This window comes from Ceratotherium simum, chromosome 9 (genome assembly GCF_057802395.1).
Source record: "Ceratotherium simum simum isolate JZ-2026a chromosome 9, ASM5780239v1, whole genome shotgun sequence".
NCBI lineage: Eukaryota > Metazoa > Chordata > Mammalia > Perissodactyla > Rhinocerotidae > Ceratotherium > Ceratotherium simum.
The window spans coordinates 23,439,178-23,462,731 of NC_141908.1; the positions used below are offsets into that span (position 1 = coordinate 23,439,178).

Genomic DNA, 23,554 nt, shown 5'->3' on the forward strand with positions numbered 1-23,554 from the left:
AAGATTTTAGTTAATCAGTACATGGAACTAATTTTTTTTAAGACAATGCAGAGCACAAAGTATTAATTCATTTTTAGAAAATTGGAAAGATTTTCACGGAGAAATGGAAGGTGAAGAATGCTGGGTAGGATGTAATCATAGAAAAGATCATCTCAGAAGGGAATATCATGAAGAAAGTTATTGTCATCATGTTGTAGCCTAACTAGAGGGCAGGGAACGTCCCATCTGGTTGTACTAAGAGAAGATGAGGCCATCCTAGACAAACCCATGTAGTTCCTATGTGCATAGTTTTCTTTCTCTCTCTCTTTCTTCTCCCTTCTATGCTTCCATCCTTATTTTCTTTCTTCCTCCAAACTACTCACTCAAATTTAAATGTCAAAGTAATGATTTCTGATATACTTAGGTGTACTTCCTTCTAGTTTTCCTTCAATATGTTACATTTCAAAATACATAACATACATGTATCTCTATATCAATATATCGATGTCAATATAGATATAGAGAGAGGTTTCTACAACGGTGTGATAGCAAGAAGAAAAATAACAGATTATACGGAAGTGACTACTATTTAATCAAAGTTCACCGAAACACTGAGAAAGTCATCTTGAAAAGGTCACCTGGCAGAGTAACATGTAGCAAACTATAAAAGATTTCCCCTGGTTAAATGTTCAGTTTCCTTTAGGTCAGATGTGAAAAAGGAGGGTAAATACCTGTTGCTAGTGCTAATGTGGCATAAAAGTGGAAGACTAAACCATCTAAACTTGCCATGATTAACAGGTGAAGCACTGTTTCAGGAGTAGTGTGAGATTAGAGTTGTCTCAAGTCAAGTGAAGCTGTCATAGAAAAAAGTTGCTGTGAAGGGATGGAAAAAGATACTCCACGCAAATGGCAATGAAAAGAAAGCTGGGGTAGCAGTACTCATATCAGACAAAATAGACTTTAAAACAAAAACTGTAAAAAGAGACAAAGAAGGACATTACATAATGATCAAGGGAACAATCCAACAAGAGGATATAACACTTGTAAATATCTACGCACCCAATGTAGGTGCACCCAAATATATAAAGCAATTATTAACAGACATAAAAACAGAAATAGACAATAACACAATAATAGTAGGGGACTTGAACACTCCACTTACACCAACGGATAGATCATCCAAACAGAAGATCAATAAGGAAACATTGGCCTTAAATAACACATTAGAACAGACGGACCTAGTAGATATATACAGAGCGTTCCATCCAAAAACTGAAGAATACACGTTCTTTAAAAAATGCACATGGAACATTCTCCAGGATTGATCACATATTAGGCCACAAAACAAGTCTCCATAAATTTAAGAAGATTGAAATAATACCAAGCATCTTTTCTGACCACAACGGTATGAAACTAGAAATCAACTATAGGAAGAAAATCAGACAAGCCACAAATACATGGAGATTAAACAAAATGCTACTGAACAATGACTGGGTGAACGAAGAAATCAAAGAAGAAATCAAAAAATACCTGGAGACAAATGAAAATGAAAATACGACATGCCAGAATTTATGGGATACAGCAAAAGCGGTTCTAAGAGGGAAGTTTATAGCGATACAGGCCTATCTCAACAAACAAGAAAAATCTCAAATAAACAATCTAAGAATGCACCTAAAGGAACTGGAAAAAAAAGAACAAACAAAGCCCAAAATCAGTAGAAGAAGGGAAATAATAAAAATCAGAGCAGAAATAAAGGAAATAGAGACCAAAAAAACAATAGAAAAAATTAATAAAACCAAGAGCTGGTTCTTTGAAAAGATCAACAAAATTGACAAACCTTTAGGTAGACTCACCAAGAAAAAAGAGAGAAGGCACAAATAAGTAAAATCAGAAATGAAAGAGGAGAGGTTACAACAGACACCTCAGAAATACAAAAGATTATAAGAGAATACTATGAAAAGCTATATGCCAACCATTCGAGAATCTGGAAGAAATGGATAAATTCTTAGAATCCTACAACCTTCCAAAACTGGATCAAGAAGAAGTAGAGAATTTGAATAGACCAATCACCAGTAAGGAGATCGAAACAGTAATCACAAACCTCCCCAAAAATAAAAGTCCAAGACCAGATGGCTTCCCTGGTGAATTCTACCAAACATTCAAAGAAGACTTAATACCTATCCTTCTCAAACTCTTCCAAAAAATTGAGGAGGGGGGGAAACTCCCTAACTCATTCTACGAAGCTGACATTACCCTGATACCAAAACCAGACAAGGACAACACAAAAAAAGAAAATTACAGGCCAATATCACTGATGAACATCGATGTGAAAATCCTCAACAAAATACTAGCAAATCGCATACAACAATACGTTAAAAAGATTATACACCATGATCAAGTGGGGTTTATTCCAGGGATGCAGGGATGGTTTAACATTTGCAAATCAATCAACGTAATACACCACATTAATAAAATGAAGAACAAAACTCACATGATCATCTCAATAGATGCAGAGAAAGCATTTGACAAGATACAGCATCCAATTATGATAAAAACTCTGAATAAAATGGGTATAGAAGGAAAGTACCTCAACATAATAAAGACCATATATGAGAAACCCACAGCTAACATCATCCTCAATGGTGAAAAACTGAAAGCTATCCCTCTAAGAACAGGAACCAGACAAGGATGCCCACTGTCACCACTCCTATTTAACATAGTACTGGAAGTCCTAGGCAGAGCAATCAGGCAAGAGAAAGAAATAAAAGGGATCCAGATTGGAAAGGAAGAAGTGAAACTGTCACTATTTGCAGATGACATGATTTTATATATAGAAAACCCTAAAGAATCCACCAGAAAACTTTTAGAAGTAATAAACGAATATGGTAAAGTTGCAGGATACAAAATCAACATACAAAAATCAGTTGCATTTCTGTACACTAACAAAGAAGTAGCAGAAAGAGAAATTAAGAATACCATCCCATTTACAATTGCAACAAAAAGAATAAAATACCTAGGAATAAACTTAACCAAAGAGGTGAAAGATCTGTACACAGAAAACTATAAAACATTTCTGAAAGAAATTAAAGACACAAAGAAATGGAAAGATATTCCGTGCGCTTGGATTGGAAGAATTAACATAGTTAAGATGTCCATACTTCCTAAAGCCATCTATAGATTCAATGCAATCCCTATCAAAGTTCCAACAACATTTTTCACAGAAATAGAACAAAGAATCCTAAAATTTATATGGAACAACAAAAGACCCTGAATAGCTAAAGGAATCCTGAGAAAAAAGAACAAAGCTGGAGGTATCACACTCCCTGATCTCAAAATATACTACAAAGCTATAGTAACCAAAACAGGATGGTACTGGCACAAAAACAGACACACAGATCAATGGAATAGAATCGAAAGCCCAGAAATAAACCCACACATCTATGGACAGCTAATCTTTGACAAAGGAGCCAAGAACATACAATGGGGAAAAGAAAGTCTCTTCAACAAATGGTGTTGGGAAAACTGGATAGCCACATGCAAAAAAATGCAAGTAGACCCTTACCTTACACCATACACAAAAATTAACTCCAAATGGATTAAAGACTTGAATGTAAGACCTGAAACTATGAAACTTCTAGAAGAAAACATAGGCAGTACGCTCTTCGACATCGGTCTTAGCAACATCTTTTCAAACACCACATCTGACCGGGCAAGAGAAACAATAGAAAAAATAAACAAATGGGACTACATCAAACTAAAAAGCTTCTGCACAGCAAAGGAAACCATCAACAAAACGAAAAGACAACCTAACAATTGGGAGAAGATATTTGCAAACCATACTTCTGATAAGGGCTTAATCTCCAAAATATATAAAGAACTCATGCATCTCAACAACAAATAAACTACCAACCCAATTAAAAAATGGGCAAAAGACCTGAACAGACATTTCTCCAAAGAAGATATACAGATGTCCAACAGGCACATGAAAAGATGTTCAAAATCACTAACTATCGGGGAAATGCAAATCAAAACTACAATGAGATATCACCTCACACCCATCACAATGGCTATAATTAACAAGACAGGAAACAACACGTGTTGGAGAGGCTGTGGAGAGAAGGGAACTCTCATACACTGCTGGTGGGAGTGCAAACTGGTGCAGCCACTATGGAAAACAGTATGGAGATTCCTCAAAAAATCAAGGATAGAACTACCATATGATCCAGCTATTCCACTGTCGGGTATTTATCCAAAGAACTTGAAAACACCAGTGTGTAAAGGTACATGCACCCCTGTGTTCATTGCAGCGTTATTCACAATAGCCAAGACTTGGAAGCATCCCAAGTGCCCATCAAGGGACGAATGGATAAAGAAGCTGTGGTATATATACACAATGGAATACTACTCAGCCATAAGAAACGATGAAATCCAGCCATTTGTGACAACATGGATGGACATTGAGGGTATAATGCAAAGTGAAATAAGTCAGAGGGAGAAGGTCAAATACCGTATGATTTCCTTCCTTAAGTAGTAGATAATAACAACAATAAACAAACACGGAGGGACAGAGATTGGATTGGTGGTTACCAGAGGGGAAGGGGGGAGGGAGGAGTGTGAAAGGGATAATTCGGTACATGTGTGTAGTGATGGGTTGTAATTAGTATTTTGGTGGTGAACATGATGTAATCTATGCAGAAATAGAAGTACAATGATGTACACCTGAAATTTTTACAATGTTATAAACCAATGTTACTGCGATAAACAAAAAATTATAAAAAAAAAAAAAATAAAAGTTGCTGCCATGATGCCAGCAAGAGTAATTAAGCATTCTTGAAGATTTCTTTTCAGTAACACTTACTGAAATTATTAAACATAATTACTAAAATTCCAAGTGTAAGTTACATGACATAGAGATAAATGTTTACCCATAGTTAACTTTATAAACATGTCATTGGAATTTGAAACTTAATCATATAAGAAAAATAATGGTATGCTTCTCAGTAGTATGGAATAAAGTCCATTTCTGATCTCTGACTGATCGTTTTTGACTTTATAACTCTCAGTTGCAGCTTTGTCTGGCTTTTAATCTGAAAATATTATGCCATTTTGTTTTTTATTCACCAAAAATTATGTAGGGCAAGTGTCTTCAAAGAGCTTTTATACTGATGTATCTCCAATGCCTAGAACAATAAATAATACCCACAAGTGTTCAATATATATCAGTTGAATAAATTAATTTTAATAGTCAGAATATGTATGCTGACTCACATATGACATGCTCTCTGCTTGGAACGATTTACTTTAGTGCCCAATAAATTCTTTTTTATACAAGCACATTTTCTCTAAATTTCTTCTCTCTTATTATTTTCACATTTCCTTTAAATGAAGGCATAACATTATAGTAAAAAATCTGTTTTTAGTAATTCTAATTTTACTACTGGATCAAAATTGTCTTCAACAATATTTCTGTAATTCTGACAATTTCCTCTAAACCATTTAGAGTAAAATAATAAAATTATTACATTATCTTACCCTTAGCTCCCCATTCTCTATCATGGTCACATAAAAAAGGAATATATTTATTTTCCTTCACACACATTAATTCAAACCTAACTCTATCTTTACACAATTTTTTTTCTAACTAAAAACATAAGCACAAAGTTTCTCATGGAATGTGGATCTTAATGACCTGGTAAGTAAACGTGGCCCAGAACTCTGGCCTGGCATTTTGAGTGGGATCATGTCAGAGCACAGAATTAAACTGGGCCTGGTCAGCTGGAAGGAGGATCCTTCTACTCTGTTTACATTCGATCACATACCTAATACTATCTGCTAAGTCCAGGCACTGAGTTAACTCCCAAGATCACCATGGCCTGTTTCCTGTTCTAGTGGGATAGAGAGTCAAGAACATGAATGAGGATATTAATACAGTGTGAAAGTGCCAAAGAGAAGTATTGAGTGTCCTAGGGTGAAAGGAAGTTAAGAAAACAAAGTAGGGGGATCAGAAAGGCTTAGCAGACATTGAGGATCCCATGTGGAAATAAAATGAGGTAGGAACAACTAAAGGGGGCAATTTTGGAGACAATGAACAGGTTTCCAAGGTTGGAAGAAAGGGTATATAAGGGAATGTGCTGTAGGAACCCAGGCAAGAGATGATGAGGGCCTGAATGAAGGCAGTGTTTATCCTCTCACCAAGAGAAAAAGAGTGGGGAGACACTCAGCAACCAGGGCTCCAAAATGCTTTGCCACTCTAGGTGTGAATGTTCTTAGAATCTTGAATACTTGAATACCTAGGAAATAGCTAGTCCTGAGTGACAAATTTCACTTTTTAAGTCACAATCCTTTCTTGGGGTTCTAGGCTCAGTTCTAATTGGTCGTCGTACTAACAGGAGCAACTGGAAAGATTCTATTCTATTTTTCTGGTCATTATTAAAGTCCTTTCGTCTCCTCTGCTTGGGCCTACCATAGGTTTAATCAACTCAAGACAAAAAAAAATTCTTATTAAAGCCTCTTTTCAATGGAGTAGAAACTTGCAATGACCAGGTTGAGCCAGTGTGCCCCCTGAGCTTTGAGCGTTCTCACAGAGAGTCTAAAAAGATGCAACAGAATGGGCAGGATATTAAACGACAGGAAAATACACCAGAAGGAGCATACTCTGGAGTCTGACCCACAATGCCAGAAATTGTGGCTCCTGTGTTCTCTAACCTGGCAGATTAGAGAGGATGGCTTAATCTTATTTTTTGACACTTATAAAATTGGACTAACAATACTCACCTCACAGGATTGTATGAGCATTTAAAACATCATATATTCATATATTAGATAAAATAACATATAACAGCACATATCTCTGTGACTAATACATTATACATGTTCAGTGATTGTCTTTCCCTTGCCAGCCCTCCCCTAGGAAAATCAAATAGAAACAGAAAGGACAAATTTCAAAAAGCTTTCTCTTCTGGGCCTTTGCAAATGCCGTTCCACTCACTGCTTCCTCTCTTTACCTGGTTACCTTCTTTCTTTCTTCTGGTCTCATCTTAGATGTCACTCCCTTCAAGAAATCTTCCTAGAGGCTGAATTCTGTGTTCTTTCCTGGGTTCTGGTGGCCTCTGTGTTTCATTAAATGTCCTGTTACAACTTGTTTCCTTTTCAGAATCACACATTAGACTGTACGCCCATTGAAGGCAGGGATATTTCTGACACCACAGTTTCCTCAATGCCTAACAGGGTGACAGGCTCACTGTAGACACCAAAACATGTGCACTGACTGACTGACTAATGGAATAAAATTGCTCTGAAAAGCAAATGGTAAAAATAATCACATTGTGTCATCACATATGGTAGGCTCACATCCATTATTCATAACTTTTATGAGTTACTTGATAGACTCTGGTTCTAACACCAGTTACAATAAACCATATGTTTGGATTACTGTCACGTACTCCTAATTTTATAAACTTGAGATATTACCTAATGTCTGTACTTATTCGAACCAGTGAGACTAAGTCATGTGGGTGTATTTCTAATAAACTGAATTTCAAATTGACCATATAAGGGTTCCCCAAGCAGATCCCTGGAGGACTTTGAAAATATCAATGAGAGAACAAACAGATTGCCATGTGATTTGACTACCTGGTTCACACAGATTGGTTCAACCCAGATTGCATTGGTCCTCATTAGTCCTTTTGCCCTTAATGTCATTAGTGTTTAATTACAAATAACCTCAGGGGCCAGCCTCGTGGCACAGCAGTTAAGTAAGTACATGCGCTCCGCTGCTGGCGGCCCAGGTTCAGATCCCGGGTGCTCACCGATGCACCGCTTGTGAAGCCATGCTGTGGTGGCATCCCACATGAAGTGGAGGAAGATGGGCACAGATGTTAGCCCAGGGCCAGCCTTCTTCAGCAAAAAGAGGAGGATTGGCGTGGATGTTAGCTCAGGGCTGATCTTCCTCACAAAAAACAGAACCAAAAAAACAGAGAAAAACAAATAACCTCAGATATTGTTGACCTCAAATTTAACATCCAGATTTAAATGCAAAATGTCACACTTATTGTTTTTTTTAATTTATACTAGGAATCCTTGCTCCAAGATAGCATGAAATGGAGCTATATATGTTCTTGAACAACTTACTTAAAGAATACTTAATTTTACTTTTGCCATTATTTGTCTCTGTCTCTCCTCCCTGGGTGCTGCTGTTAAATTAATTTGCATTTCAGACCTCAGGATTTTACACTGCCATTAGAGTTGTGAAATGTTTTTACTCAGCACAACTAAGAACTGATGTTTTACCTCCCACTAATGCACGTTTAATTAGGCGCTGTAATGAACCATTCTGTCATTCCTTCATTTATAGAGAGAAGATTTTGTATATGCAAGATACAATTTTGACAGAACACCAGGTCCACTGAACCTTGCCGACTCACATCTAATAGATCTTAAATTTATTACACTTTTGTCAGCTGTTGAATTTATCATTTTAATGACACTGTCCACAGACTTATTTTGCTGCCAAAGAATAGCATCACAATACTGCAGGGATGTTTGTTGACATCTTGATCAACAACTCCTGGGGTCCAATTCTGACTATAATATCACTACTTGGGGACCTTGAGCAACTTATTTAACCTCTGTCTAAGGATTAATTGGTTAATTTTAATAAGTGCTTTGCAGTAAAAGGTGGGAAGTGCTATGACTGCTAATAGTGATAATAAAATTAAAATACAGCCTTTTCTAATGCATCAGCCTACCTCAGACTGCGATTCCATTAAGTTGCCAATTAAAATATAGTCTAACTGAATTTATTCTTTTTAAGAATCCAAATTGCTATAATGATGGTCACATAGTATTTTTTTAACTTAGTTCAAAAAGAATCAAGAGTGGTGATGCTGCAACTGAAAAAAATAAAGGGAAAAAAAATACCGATGCTCTACAATGATGGACCAATTGAGAACTGAGAAATAGCTCCACAAAAAATACCAGCTAGTTGTCCCTTGATTAAATGTAGCTTTTGTACATTAAATTGATTGTTCTTTTATTAACTTGTCTCCAAACTGCTTTCATTTATTTATCTATTATTAATTATTTGTTCATTTATTTATTCAACAAATGCCACTGTTGCGTACAGTCACAAAGAGGTCATCCCAGACAGGTAGGAAGAATGCACAGAGTTAACAATAACTCTAGGTAAATGTAAATAGAGGCAGAAAGAGGCAAAGAAGAAGTGACTTGAAAATTCAGAAGAGAAAGAGATTCATTCAACTGAAGGAGGATGTGAACAACTTCAGAAAGGAAATGGTATTTACGCTGGACAGAGACAGACAGACAGGATTTGGCATGGAGAGATGAAGGTAAGAGGAATCCAGACAAAGTGCATTTTGGCAGAAGAGAATAGTATGGGAAAGTCACAACGGAGGCAAGTCGACATATGGAGAAGCATGATCAGTATGGTTTTACTAGCATAAAGGAGAGGCTGCAAAAATAGTTTGAACAGGAATGAGGGTCTTCATTATGCGAGATAGTAGTTGGTATTGTCCCTAATTTGCTTGGAAATCATTTGGGATTGTGAGAATGGTAGAGCAAAAGAGAAAAAAATCCATGAGTTAGTAGAAGTTGTGGTGGAATATTGTGCTGTTGAGAAGAGGGAAGTGAGAGAGTGATGAGATGTGAGCAATGTGTGAGTGGGGATACATGCATGTAACAGGATTGTATTTGCCAGGTAACTCTGCTGGCCCGTGATGTATACCATTTAAGAGATAAGTTGGTTAAGTGATGTGAAAAAGAGCATTGGCTGAGGGTAGTGGCATCTATACGTGTCAAGAAGAGGCTGGCCTAATATGAGGAGAGTGTACACTTAGAAAAGGAAACACTAATTGAAACCAAATCTGTCTCTTTGCTGTAGTGGAAGTGGTCCCCTGCTGTAACGTCAGAGGCAAAATGTTTACTATTATTCTTGATTCTCAATACAAGTCAGTGCATATAGCTTGATTCCATGCTGTTCCATGTACTTCCTATAATGAACCTGAGCCACTCTCTATGAGGTCCTCAATGATACCAAACTATCAGGGGACCAGACTGTTAAGTAACTTTTAAGGGTGTGGGCCTTGGAGCTGGATTGCCTGGATTTGAATCCCAGCTCTCCCAATTACTAACCGTGTGATTCAAGAGGCTCTTTATTTCTCCTCACTAGCCTCCTCTGTAGAGAATAAAAACAATACTTAGCTCATTAGTATGATTAAATGAATAAAGAGAACTAATGCTAAAAAATAAGTAATTATAGGAGTGCCTAGATGTAGAAAAACCTCTGTAAATGTGATTGAGATGGAAAGCCATTTTTTATATAGATAAACTACAGCTGCTTTTTTGAGAATAGATGCAGAGGTGCAGAGAGGAAGCCTGGGGATCAGTTAGGAATAATTCAGGTAAGAGATGCTGGTAGCTTGGATGAGGGTAATAAGAATGAAGGTAGCGAGAAGTGTTCAGATTCTGGGTATATATTAAAGGTAAAAGTGAGAATGAAAGTGGGATGTGAAAGAAAGAGAGGAGTCGAGAATGACTCCAAGATTTTGGGGCCTGAACAATGAGTGTATCCCTTTACAGAGATTAGAAAAACTAAGAAGAATTTTTGAGTGAGAAAATCAGGTTAATTTAGAGCCAAGTCAAGCTGTCAAATAGATGCTTAAGTATAAAAATATGGAATTCAGGAGATAGGTTCAGCTGGAGATACAAATTTGAAATCATTTGTATTTGGATGGTATTTAAACCATGTGACTGGTTGAAATCATCTAGGCAGTGGGTCTCAATCTTGGTCACATGTGTGAAACATTTGGAAAACTTTAACTAATACAGATCCCCTCTGCAGGCTAACAGAATCAAAATCTTTGGAGAGGATGTTTAGAAAACTGTATTTTATAAAAGCTGTTGAGGTCATCCTAATCTGCAGAGTTGTACAGGAATCACAGGCTCAAGGAGTGAGTGTTGTAGAGAAGAAAACGGACACAAGGAGGAAGTCATCAGTCACTCTTATGTTTAAAGGTCAGAAAGATAAGGAGGCACTAGCAAAGGACGCTGGGAAGAAGCAGTCAGTAAAATGGGAATGGAAACAAGAGAGTGGTCAACATCAAGACAAGAGAAGAAGGCATTTTAAGGAGGGAGTGATTAACTGCTGACTGTACAGGTAAAATTAGCATCAGAATTGACCAGTGGATATGACAACATGGAGGACATTAGAAGAAATTAATTAATTTGACTTTGATGAAAGGTGTTTCAGCAGAATAGTGAGGAGGTGGGGTCAAAGAAAAAGAAAGAGAGGAATTGTAGAGTATAACAACTCTACAGCCATGCTACTGTTAAAAAAAATGAGCAGGGAAATAAAGTTGTAGCTAGAAAGGGATGTGGGCACAAGGCAAGGTTTTTAAAGAAAGGATTAGGTAGAGAGGAAAATATTGATAAAGCAGGAGAAGGAGGGGACATTTGTAAGAGACATGTCCATGAGTAGCTAAGAGGGATCTAATATATAAGCAGAGAGCATAGCATTAGACATGGCATAGGGTTCCCAGTCGTAAGAAGGAAGACAGAGTGTATGGGTATAGGATAAAGTAGTTTGAGCGGTGTGGTGGTGGGAGCGTGTGCCAGTTATCTTTAGACAGCTTCTATTTTTATCAATGAAATAGGAAGCAAGTTCCTCAGCTGAGAAGAAAGCTGGGGAGCAGGTATTTGAGGTTTGAGGAGAAAGGAGAAGATATGATATAGACATCTAGAAGAGTCAATGGATTAATGAAATAGAGTAGAAGCCATAGTAAGTGCCCATTTGAGACTAGTAATAACAACTCAAGTGAGACCAGTCTACATGACTATGTTTTTTTTTTCAGTTGCAGTCAGCAACGGGGCGCCAGTTCAGGACAGATGGAGAATTGGATTTAACCTTGGGTAGGGTTTTCTAGGAAAGTACAATAGAAAGAAAGAGGGAGCAAGGGAGTTGAGAGTGTGTACAAGGGAATGATTATAATGATGGAGCATGGAATCTAAGCTGGGGAAGGAAAAAACAGAATCTTTAAAATAAGTGAAGGACGTACAACAAAATAAGAACTGTTGGAGGTGGGGTAATGGAGTGAACCTGAAAAATAGGGAGTGGCTGAAATTGAGATAATAGAGGGAATGTAGATATAGATAATACTAAAATTACTTAATGTCAACACCAAAGCATGCTGTCAGACTGTCCTGTGGGTGTTGCTTTCACTTACAGTACTGACACCTGTCTCCAGTGTGTTCAGGCTGGCAGTGGCAGTAAGGCTGGTTCCCAGCAGTCACACTGCAGGTCCCTCCATTTTGACAGAAATCCTCACAGACTGTCTTACCACAGTTTGGTCCAGTGAACCCCAGTGCACAGCTGCAGGTGGGTCTCCCTGTTGGAAAAATAATAGGTAATAAAAAGGAAATTATTTGACTGAAATCGTTTATTTTCATGGAATCCTCACACGATAAGAATCAGGAAGCCAGGATTCTGGTCAAGTTTTGTCTACTACCTAATCTGTGACTTCAGGCAGAAACATGACCTCTTTGGTCTCAGGTTCCCCACGTTCCAATGAAGCCTAGATTAGAAGAAACTCAGGTTCATGTCAGATAAAATAATCGGAGTTCATTTTATGAATAATTATACATGCAGACATGTATTTTATGCTTTCGAGTGCTTGTGTTAGTCTTTATACTCGTCTTTTCATATCCATTTCACTTTTTCAATTATTTTTGCTTCACTCATATGTGGTAATGCAGATTGTATTAGCCATTAGAATATAAAATAGAAATAATCATATTTCCCAATGTTCAGTCATCGTGTACCAACCACTGCTGAATCTACATAAAGCATGAGCTTAGACTTATTATAAATTAATATTTTAATATTTAAAGTGGGCATGTCATCTATAATAAGATTTATAAACATTAGTTATTTTATTTGATTTAAATATACATACTGCATTTAGTATATAAGTACTTACTAAGTCCTATTTTGTTTCATTTTGGTATTTTTATTCATGGTAAAGGACTGTCACTTGTAGTCTAGTAAGATGATTTAGAAGTCTAATGTTAAGAGCACACAATAGCAAATCTGACAGATCATCTTCGGGTATTTTTCTATATTTGCTCTGCAGAAACTAACATCACAATGAAAAGTAAATAATCCATTAAGGTGTCTTGAACACAGCACAGTTAACTGTTACATCAGGAATGAGTCTCTCTAATTGCCCCACAGTCAAGGACAGAGTAGAAAATGGAGCCTAGAGCTATCTCTGTAGGAGAGGTGAAGAAAAACAAAACAGAATTAATGGCTCTCATCTGTAATGGGGACAGAGTGAGGTTTAGAGGTTGTAAAAAGTAAAGAAATAACATTGAAGAGAATAAGAAAAAAATTGTTAGAGATCTCAATTAACTAGGACTCAGAAAATGTCACTCAGTTGGCTGGCATCAGAGAATATCCAACCATCTCCTCTCTTGCCTTTGTAGACATGAAGCAGAACTAGAATAGTCAGAGAAATGCACTGTGTAAGGCTTACCAGACTTGAGGTGTGAAATTGAGATGTTTTCTCTATTGTTATAGATTCTACATTGAAGGATAATTCTACATTTTTTTCTTGGAAAAGCATTCTTAAGTGAATAAAATGCCTCCAAATAAAATTCACCTGCATTTCCAAGAGAATGAATAAATTGAGTTCCCACGATTTATTTATTTATTTTATTTTGAAAGGGTTCCACACACTTACAAATGCTAAAAGCTATTACTTCTCAATGGAGAAAGTTATATACATTTTTATGGTGAGCAGCATTGCTTTAAAACTTATGTATAAATGCTATTAGTTTGGTGGCAGATAAATGCTTACTAATAGGTTGAGAAACAAGGTAAATTTTATATACATTAAAAGCTGAGTAACCTCATATTTCCATTGCCAGAAAATGGCTTTAAAACTTTTAGCTACATATTTTTCTTATAATAGCAATGAATTTTCTAGTTGTTGCTTACATACAGACAAAATATCTTCACTGGAACAATAATGGTCAAAAATAAAGACACAAACAAGGGAGTAAATAGTGATAGAAGATGAAGAGGACAGATAATTGTTGGAATACAGTTGCTAAGGAAAACAAAAGCCTTGAACAAAAGAAGTACTTCCTTTTCATCAACAAGAACCAGTGAACGACTTACAGAGAAACAGAACATATAAACAGGAACACAAATAACATGAGCTAAATGTGAAACAAACAGTACAGAAAGCACGAGAGAAATCAAAATGCATTAGGACAATCAGAAAAAGTGCCATATGAATGTAAGACCTAAACACTGTAGATTTATGTTTGTCTGCATTACTTTCTGGGTTTTTTTTCGTTTTTGTAAATGAGTGAGAAAAAGTAAAATGATAGAAATTTGAGAGAAACAAACAGCCTGCTAAGACACGTGAAAGTTCCTCTGTCCCAGTCACTCAGAAAATTGATACCGTGCTTTCGTTTTACCTACAGCTGTTTTGAAAGTAGGGCAGAGTGACGAGATTGTCCCCCAGCTAGCATATGCCTGGCATCATTTAGATTCTGACTGAATTATTCTCAAAAAGCCCTTCTTTCTCTTCCTTTGAAGAGATTTCTTTTTGACAAGTAGAAATCTTCATATTCATGGGAACATTATCTAACTTGAAACCGCGTGGTGATACAGCAGATCTTTTGTTTGTTGATGGGAAATGAACCATCTGTTGCAGAATTTTATAATGGGCTCCATCTAATATTTTCAAGAACCTCTCTGGATGCACCCTACAAGTTACATTAGATTCATTTATAAGGATGTTTTTGGTAGCTGAATTGGATTTTGACTTTTGAAAAGGAAACAGCACTGTTACAATGACTAGGGTATAGATTTATAGCAGTGATACATCCAGAGAGCTGGAGAGTTGACAGCCTGCAAGGGTAGCGGAATCAGAAAGGGTGTCAGTTGACCTGAGGAAGGCGGGGGAGGAACAGTTAGCTAGCTGTAATCAGTCTAGTTTCTACAGCGTTCTTAGCTTAGATCTTAAGAGGCTGTCAGACTGCCTGGATTCATAGACTATCTGTGCCAATTACTGGTTGTGGGACTATGGGCAAATATCACCATTCTGCTTATTCCCTCGTGAGTAAAATGGGGATCCTAATAGTACCTATTTCATGGATTTGTTGTGTAGGATCACCTAGAATAAATGAGATAATACATGCAAAGCATTTCTAACTGTACCAGGCACGTAGAAAGCATTCAGTTACCTTTTAGCTCTGATTATTATTATTATTCCTACTGAGCGAGATTCACCGTTTATAAGTACAGCTTACTCTGTGACTGTGTCTACAAAGGCACTATAACATTCTAGGAAAATCATTCTGAAAATTTTCTTAAATTACACAATTTATTTCCATTATTTATTTAAGATAAAATTAAACTTGAATCTGTTTGTATGGCCGTGATGGGATAGAGCAGGAATTCTCCATCAACTTTACTCTCCGAGTCCAACATTTTCAAACCTTGAAGGATGGGTCTTTCTTCTTTACCTTCTAAATATGCTTAATCCTAACCTTTAAAAAGAAAGAACACACACACACACACACACACACACACACACGCACACACACCACAAACAAAAACAAAAAAGCAAACCCAATATTTGCCAAGTCCATCTGCTTACATAATTTCAAATTTTGGTATATCTTTCAGCTTTCTCAAAAGAATTTTACATTCGCTGCTTCCAATTCTACCAATATATGACAAAGTAAAATCTTCGATCATAAAGTCACATTCCAATCCTTCATTGGGTTTATAGTTTTTTTTTTTTTTTAATATACAAAATAATGTGTTTTAATCTGTTACCTCTCTTTGTTCTCTCAGAAGAGAGGCCAGGGGCGGAGTCAAGATGGCCGCGTAGGCAGACTCTGAACTCACCTCTTCCCGTGGACACAGCCAATTTACAACTACTCGTGGAAAAATTACCCCTGAGACAGAACTGAAAACTGGATAAGAGGAACTCCTGCAACAACGGACAATCCTAACTGGGGTAGAAGAGGCAGACAATCCCTTCCGGAGAGGAAAAACGCCGCCTTCACAAGCCGCCAGCTTCACGGCGACCAGGAGCAGCTCACAGGTATGCATCCTCCCTGGAGGCGCGGGGTCCTGAGCCGGGGAGCGCCCCCACTGTGGGCATTTTGTGGACCCAGCACAATCGACACCAGCGGCATAATATCTGACTTTGCCTGCTACTAAAGCATTGGGGAGCACCCCCAGAAAACCCGGTTCACAAAGAAACTAAAACTGGCTCTTAAAGGGCCCACGCACAAACTCACCCATTCCAGAAAGCATCCTAAAATCACCAGAAAGAAAGGTGCACAGTGCTTTGGTGACAAGAGACTCACCTAATAGGCCCTGAGTGCATCTCGGTGAGGGGTGAGACCTCTCCGGGGACCCAGACATTGGCGGCGGCCATTGTTGTGGCCTGGTGTGGGCGTACTGACACAGACGCCATTGGAGTTCTCCCTGAGGCCAGCTAGCCCAGGGTCTGCTCCACCCACTAGAGCACCGATTTAATCCAGCTCAGCCAGGGCAGGCAGCCCACCCTAGAGACTGGCCCCACCCAACAACAAGCCCTCAGGCAACATGTGGGACTGCATAGATTGGTGACTGGATTCTCTGCAGCCTGGCAACTGAGCCGACTTGAGCGGGGCAGGGTGTGCACAAGGAGCGGGTGGAGAGTGTGGGGCGGTGGCGGAGTGTGTGGGGCTCCCGCTGTGGAGAGACTGGGTCCGCTTGGGGAGGTCGGGGCGCTCACACAGGGCAGGACTGTGTTGACTGTGTGGACCTGTGGGCAACAGGGCTTGTCAGCTGCAGAAGACTTGTGCTTCTCAAAGACCCACATAGGAGGTTTGCCCCACCTTCCAAAGCCTGAAACAATTGGGTGTTCCTGTGCCTGAGGCCAGCCCCACCCAGCTGCAATCCTCAGAGAGCTGACAAGAGACCTAATAGGCTAGAGGCTTACAGCAATTGTAAGGCCCTGAGCCTAACAACCTGCCACGCTGGGGGCCTACTCACTTAAAAGAAATACTGCAACACAAATGTGGTATTAGAACTTACAGCCAACTGTGCTGGGGTGCCCCACACCTGATAAAGAGACTGAAGGGCCCACAACAACTACAAGCAGCTGAGCATTACAACAGCTGGCCAGGAGCATAACTCAGCCTCCCTGGGCGCCTATAGGGAGAGCTAACAGGCCACAATAGAAGGACACACGTAGCCCACATAGGGGCCACCCCTGGAACATTGAGAACTGAGGGAAGCACACTGGAAGCCTCCTAAGGCATCACTTACATAAGGTCACCTATCCAAGAGCAGGAGACGTAGCTGACCTACCTAATACGTAGACACAAGCACAGGGAAAGAGGCAAAATGAGGAGGCAAAAGAATACATTCCAAGTAAGGGAACAGGACAAAACCCCAGAAAAGGAACTAAGTGAAACAGAAATGAGCAACCTACCCGACAGAGAGTTCAAACTAAGAGTGTTAAGGATGCTCACTGATCTGGGGAGAAGAATAGATGAACTCAGTGAGAATGTCAACAAAGAAATGGAAGATATAAAAAAGAACCAATCAGAAATGAAGAATACAATACTGGAAATGAAAAATTCACTAGAGGGACTCAAAAGCAGAGTAGAGGATACAGAAGAACGGATCTGTGAGCTGGAAGAAAGACTAGAAGAAATTACCCAAGGTGAACAGGTAAAAGAGAAAAGAATTAAAAAGAGTGAGGACAGTCTAAGGGACCTCTGGGACAACATCAAGTGCACTAACATCCGTGTTATAGGTGTCCCGGAAGGAGAAGAGCGAGACAAGGGGGCAGAGAATCTATTTCAAGAAATAATAGATGAAAACTTCCCTAACCTAAGGAAGGAAACAGACATCCAGGTACAGGAAGCACAGAGAGCCCCAAACAAGATAAACCCAAAGAGGCCCACACCAAGCCACATCATAATCAAAATGTCCAGAATTAAAGATAAAGAGAGAATCCTAAAAGCCGCAAGAGAATGTCAAGTTACATACAAAGGAAACCCCATAAGGCTATCAGCTGACTTCTCAGCAGAAACCTTACAGGCTAGAAGAGAATGGCACGATATATTTAAAGTGCTAAAAGGAAAAAACTTACAGCCAAGAATACTCTACCCAGCAAGGTTATCATTCAAAATGGAAGGAGAGATCAAAATTTTCCCAGATAAGCAAAAATTAAAGGAGTTTGTCACCAAGAAACCAGTGCTACAGGAAATGTTAAAGGGACTGATTTAAGGGGAAAAGAGAAGACCACAAATAGGAAAAATTATCTATTTCCATGATTAGAACATAATGGATACAAATGCACTAAAAAGAGGTTAGATATGATATCAAAAACATAAAAGGAGGGAGGAGGGGAGTTAAAGAGTAGAGCTCTCAGACAGAGGTCAAACTAAAGTGACCATCAATTCTGTATAGAAGAAGTAAGGAACAGAGAAGGACTAATAAAACACTGAGGAAAAAAAAAAAAAGTTACAAAATGGCAGTAAGTACATACTTATCAATAGCTACTTTAAACGTCAATGGACTAAATGCTCCAATTAAAAGGCATAGGGTGGCTGACTGGATAAAACAACAAGACCCATATATATGCTGCATACAAGAGACACACTTCAGACCTAAAGACACTCACAAACTGAAAGTGAAGGGATGGAAAAAGATACTCCACGCAAATGGCAATGAAAAGAAAGCTGGGGTAGCAGTACTCATATCAGACAAAAAAGACTTAAAACAAAAACTGTAAAAAGAGACAAAGAAGGACATTACATAATGATCAAGGGAACAATCCAACAAGAGGATGTAACACTTGTAAATATCTACGCACCCAATGTAGGTGCACCCAAATATATAAAGCAATTATTAACAGACATAAAAACAGAAATAGACAGTAACACAATAATAGTAGGGGACTTGAACACTCCACTTACACCAACGGATAGATCATCCAAACAGAAGATCAATAAGGAAACATTGGCCTTAAACGACACACTAGAACAGAAGGACCTAGTAGATATATACAGAGCATTCCATCCAAAAACCGAAGAATACACGTTCTTTTCAAATGCACATGGAACATTCTCCAGGATTGATCACATATTAGGCCACAAAACAAGTCTCCATAAATTTAAGAAGATTGAAATAATACCAAGCATCTTTTCTGACCACAACGGTATGAAACTAGAAATCAACTATAGGAAGAAAATCAGAAAAGCCACAAATACATGGAGATTAAACAAAATGCTACTGAACAACGACTGGGTTAATGAAGCAATCAAAGAAGAAATCAAAAAATACCTGGAGACAAATGAAAATGAAAATACGACATGCCAGAATTTATGGGATACAGCAAAAGCGGTTCTAAGAGGGAAGTTTATAGCGATACAGGCCTATCTCAACAAACAAGAAAAATCTCAAATAAACAATCTAAGAATGCACCTAAAGGAACTGGAAAAAGAAGAACAAACAAAGCCCAAAATCAGTAGAAGAAGGGAAATAATAAAAATCAGAGCAGAAATAAAGGAAATAGAGACCAAAAAAACAATAGAAAAAATTAATAAAACCAAGAGCTGGTTCTTTGAAAAGATCAACAAAATTGACAAACCTTTAGCTAGACTCACCAAGAAAAAAAGAGAGAAGGCACAAATAAGTAAAATCAGAAATGAAAGAGGAGAGGTTACAACAGACACCTCAGAAATACAAAAGATTATAAGAGAATACTATGAAAAGCTATATGCCAAACATTCGAGAATCTGGAAGAAATGGATAAATTCTTAGAATCCTACAACCTTCCAAAACTGGATCAAGAAGAAGTAGAGAATTTGAATAGACCAATCACCAGTAAGGAGATCGAAACAGTAATCACAAACCTCCCCAAAAATAAAAGTCCAGGACCAGATGGCTTCCCTGGTGAATTCTACCAAACATTCAAAGAAGACTTAATACCTATCCTTCTCAAACTCTTCCAAAAAATTGAGGAGGGGGGAAAACTCCCTAACTCATTCTACGAAGCTGACATTACCCTGATACCAAAACCAGACAAGGACAACACAAAAAAAGAAAATGACAGGCCAATATCACTGATGAACATCGATGCGAAAATCCTCAACAAAATACTAGCAAATCGCATACAACAATACGTTAAAAAGATTATACACCATGATCAAGTGGGATTTATTCCAGGGATGCAGGGATGGTTTAACATTCGCAAATCAATCAACGTAATACACCACATTAATAAAATGAAGAACAAAACTCACATGATCATCTCAATAGATGCAGAGAAAGCATTTGACAAGATATAGCATCCATTTATGATAAAAACTCTGAATAAAATGGGTATAGAAGGAAAGTACCTCAACATAATAAAGACCATATATGAGAAACCCACAGCTAATATCATCCTCAATGGTGAAAAACTGAAAGCTATCTCTCTAAGATTAGGAACCAGACAAGGATGCCCACTGTCACCACTCCTATTTAACATAGTATTGGAAGACCTAGCCAGAGCAATCAGGCAAGAGAAAGAAATAAAAGGTATCCAAATTGGAAAGGAAGAAGTGAAACTGTCACTATTTGCAGATGACATGATTTTTTATATAGAAAACCCTAAAGAACCCACCAGAAAACTTTTAGAAGTAATAAACGAATATGGTAAAGTTGCAGGATACAAAATCAACATACAAAAATCAGTTGCATTTCTGTACACTAACAAAGAAGTAGCAGAAAGAGAAATTACGAATACCATCCCATTTACAATTGCAACAAAAAGAATAAAATACCTAGGAATAAACTTAATCAAAGAGGTGAAAGATCTGTACACTGAAAACTATAAAACATTTCTGAAAGAAATTGAAGAAGACACAAAGAAATGGAAAGATATTCCGTGCTCTTGGATTGGAAGAATTAACATAGTTAAGATGTCCATACTTCCTAAAGCCATCTATAGATTCAATGCAATCCCTATCAAAGTTCCAACAACATTTTTCACAGAAATAGAACAAAGAATCCTAAAATTTATATGGAACAACAAAAGACCCCGAATAGCTAAAGGAATCCTGAGAAAAAAGAACAAAGCTGGAGGTATCACACTCCCTGATCTCAAAATATACTACAAAGCTATAGTAACCAAAACAGGATGGTACTGGCACAAAAACAGACACACAGATCAAGGGAATAGAATCGAAAGCCCAGAAATAAACCCACACGTCTATGGACAGTAATCTTTTACAAAAAAGCCAAGAACATACAATGGGGAAAAGAAAGTCTCTTCAACAAATGGTGTTGGGAAAACTGGATAGCCACATGCAAAAAAATGCAAGTAGACCCTTACCTTACACCATACACAAAAATTAACTCCAAATGGATTAAAGACTTGAATGTAAGACCTGAAACTGTGAAACTTCTGGAAGAAAACATAGGCAGTACGCTCTTCGACATCGGTCTTAGCAACATCTTTTCAAACACCACATCTGACCGGGCAAGAGAAACAATAGAAAAAATAAACAAATGGGACTACATCAAACTAAAAAGCTTCTGCACAGCAAAGGAAACCATCAACAAAACGAAAAGACAACCTAACAATTGGGAGAAGATATTTGCAAACCATACATCTGATAAGGGCTTAATCTCCAAAATATATAAAGAACTCATGCATCTCAACAACAAAAAAACTACCAACCCAATTAAAAAATGGGCAAAAGACCTGAACAGACATTTCTCCAAAGAAGATATACAGATGGCCCACAGACTCATGAGAAGATGTTCAAAATCACTAACTATCAGGGAAATGCAAATCAAAACTACAATAAGATATCACCTCACGCCCGTCAGAATGGCTATAATTAACAAGACAGGAAACAACATGTGTTGCAGAGGATGTGGAGAGAAGGGAACTCTCATACAGTGCTGGTGGGAGTGCAAACTGGTGCAGCCACTATGGAAAACAGTATGGAGATTCCTCAAAAAATCAAGGATAGAACTACCATATGATCCAGCTATTCCACTGTTGGGTATTTATCCAAAGAACTTGAAAACACCAATTTGCAAAGGTACATGCACCACTGTGTTCATTGCAGTGTTATTCACAATAGCCAAGACTTGGAAGCAACCCAAGTGCCCATCAAGGGACGAATGGATAAAGAAACTGTGGTATATATACACAATGGAATACTACTCAGCCATAAGAAACGATGAAATCCAGCCATTTGTGACAACTTGGATGGACATTGAGGGTATAATGCAAAGTGAAATAAGTCAGAGGGAGAAGGTCAAATACCGTATGATTTCCTTCATTAAGTAGTAGATAATAACAACAATAAACAAACACATAGGGACAGAGATTGGATTGGTGGTTACCAGAGGGGAAGGGGGGAGTGAGGAAGGTGAAAGGGATAATTCGGTACATGTGTGTGGTGATGGGTTGTAATTAGTATTTTGGTGGTGAACATGATGTAATCTATGCAGAAATAGAAGTACAATGATGTACACCTCAAACTTTTACAATGTTATAAACCAATGTCACTGCAATAAACAAAAAATTAAAAAAAAAAAAAAAGAAGAGAGGCCAGATCCCTCAATAATTATGTATTGCTCATATAAATCAATTCTGATTCCCTGCTGGTAAGAAAGGTTTAGGAATGGAGAAGTGAGTGTGTGGTATTGTCTTTACTGCATATTTATGTAGCCTTGCAAAGTTTACCTTTAATCTCTCAATCCCTAAATCCACTGATTTCTTCTCAATCATCATCATCCTCAAGTTTTCTCCTAATTTTGTGTTTATTAACATCTACACTTGAAAATTCTATCTCCACTGGGCTTTTAAGACACTGATATTGTTGATTTCCCTATCTTTTTTTGATTGTTCTTTCACACTTGCTTTATGTTTTCTCTTTCTGTCTCTTGAAAATGTTCTTCCAAACTTATTTCCGGTATTATCTAACTTCATGGCTTCAATAACTATCTCTCCTCTGTCCCAATTTTCTGACTCTGGGTTCACTCTCCTCCCTGAGCTTTGGACCATCATTTTCACTCCCTTCTGTATGTCCCAGTGTGGATATCTCTGGCTGCTCATCAGGTTCGTCAACTCCTCCCATGACCCCCCAAGAGAGAAAACTCTTCTCATAAACATTGTCCTATGGCATACGTGAGTTCAGTAGACTGCCGGTTCTCCCAGTGTTAGTCTGCTCCATATTCAAGTTCCATACTGTATATCAGCAAAGTGCCTTGCTAGAAGTATGCATACAATAAATGGAGCTTAATTTATTTATATTGCTTCTGTTCATAGATAAACGGAAACTGGCTGCATATATCTTCAAAAGTATTCAAGCAAATTTTCATACAACAAAGTAAATTAATAATAAACTGTTGAAATTTAACTAGATAACCAATAATAGCTAGTGTCAAATATGGTGAAGACATAACTAAAATCACTAACCATCTATAATGAGTAATAAATATTATTAAGGAATATTCATTGACAAAACTAAA

The 23,554-nt window shown here is 37.8% G+C and overlaps 1 protein-coding gene across 5 annotated transcripts in view; it reads right to left on the reverse strand.

Moving 5' to 3' along the window:
- The window catches only part of LRP1B (LDL receptor related protein 1B), a 1,862,264-nt gene that overhangs the window by 54,147 nt on the left and 1,784,563 nt on the right, over nt 1-23,554 (reverse strand). For all 5 annotated transcript variants that reach the window (XM_087435122.1, XM_087435120.1, XM_087435121.1 and 2 more), the window contains one exon: nt 12,219-12,380. In XM_087435122.1, the coding sequence (XP_087291248.1) occupies nt 12,219-12,380 (162 nt within the window). The remainder of the gene's footprint in view (nt 1-12,218; nt 12,381-23,554) is intronic.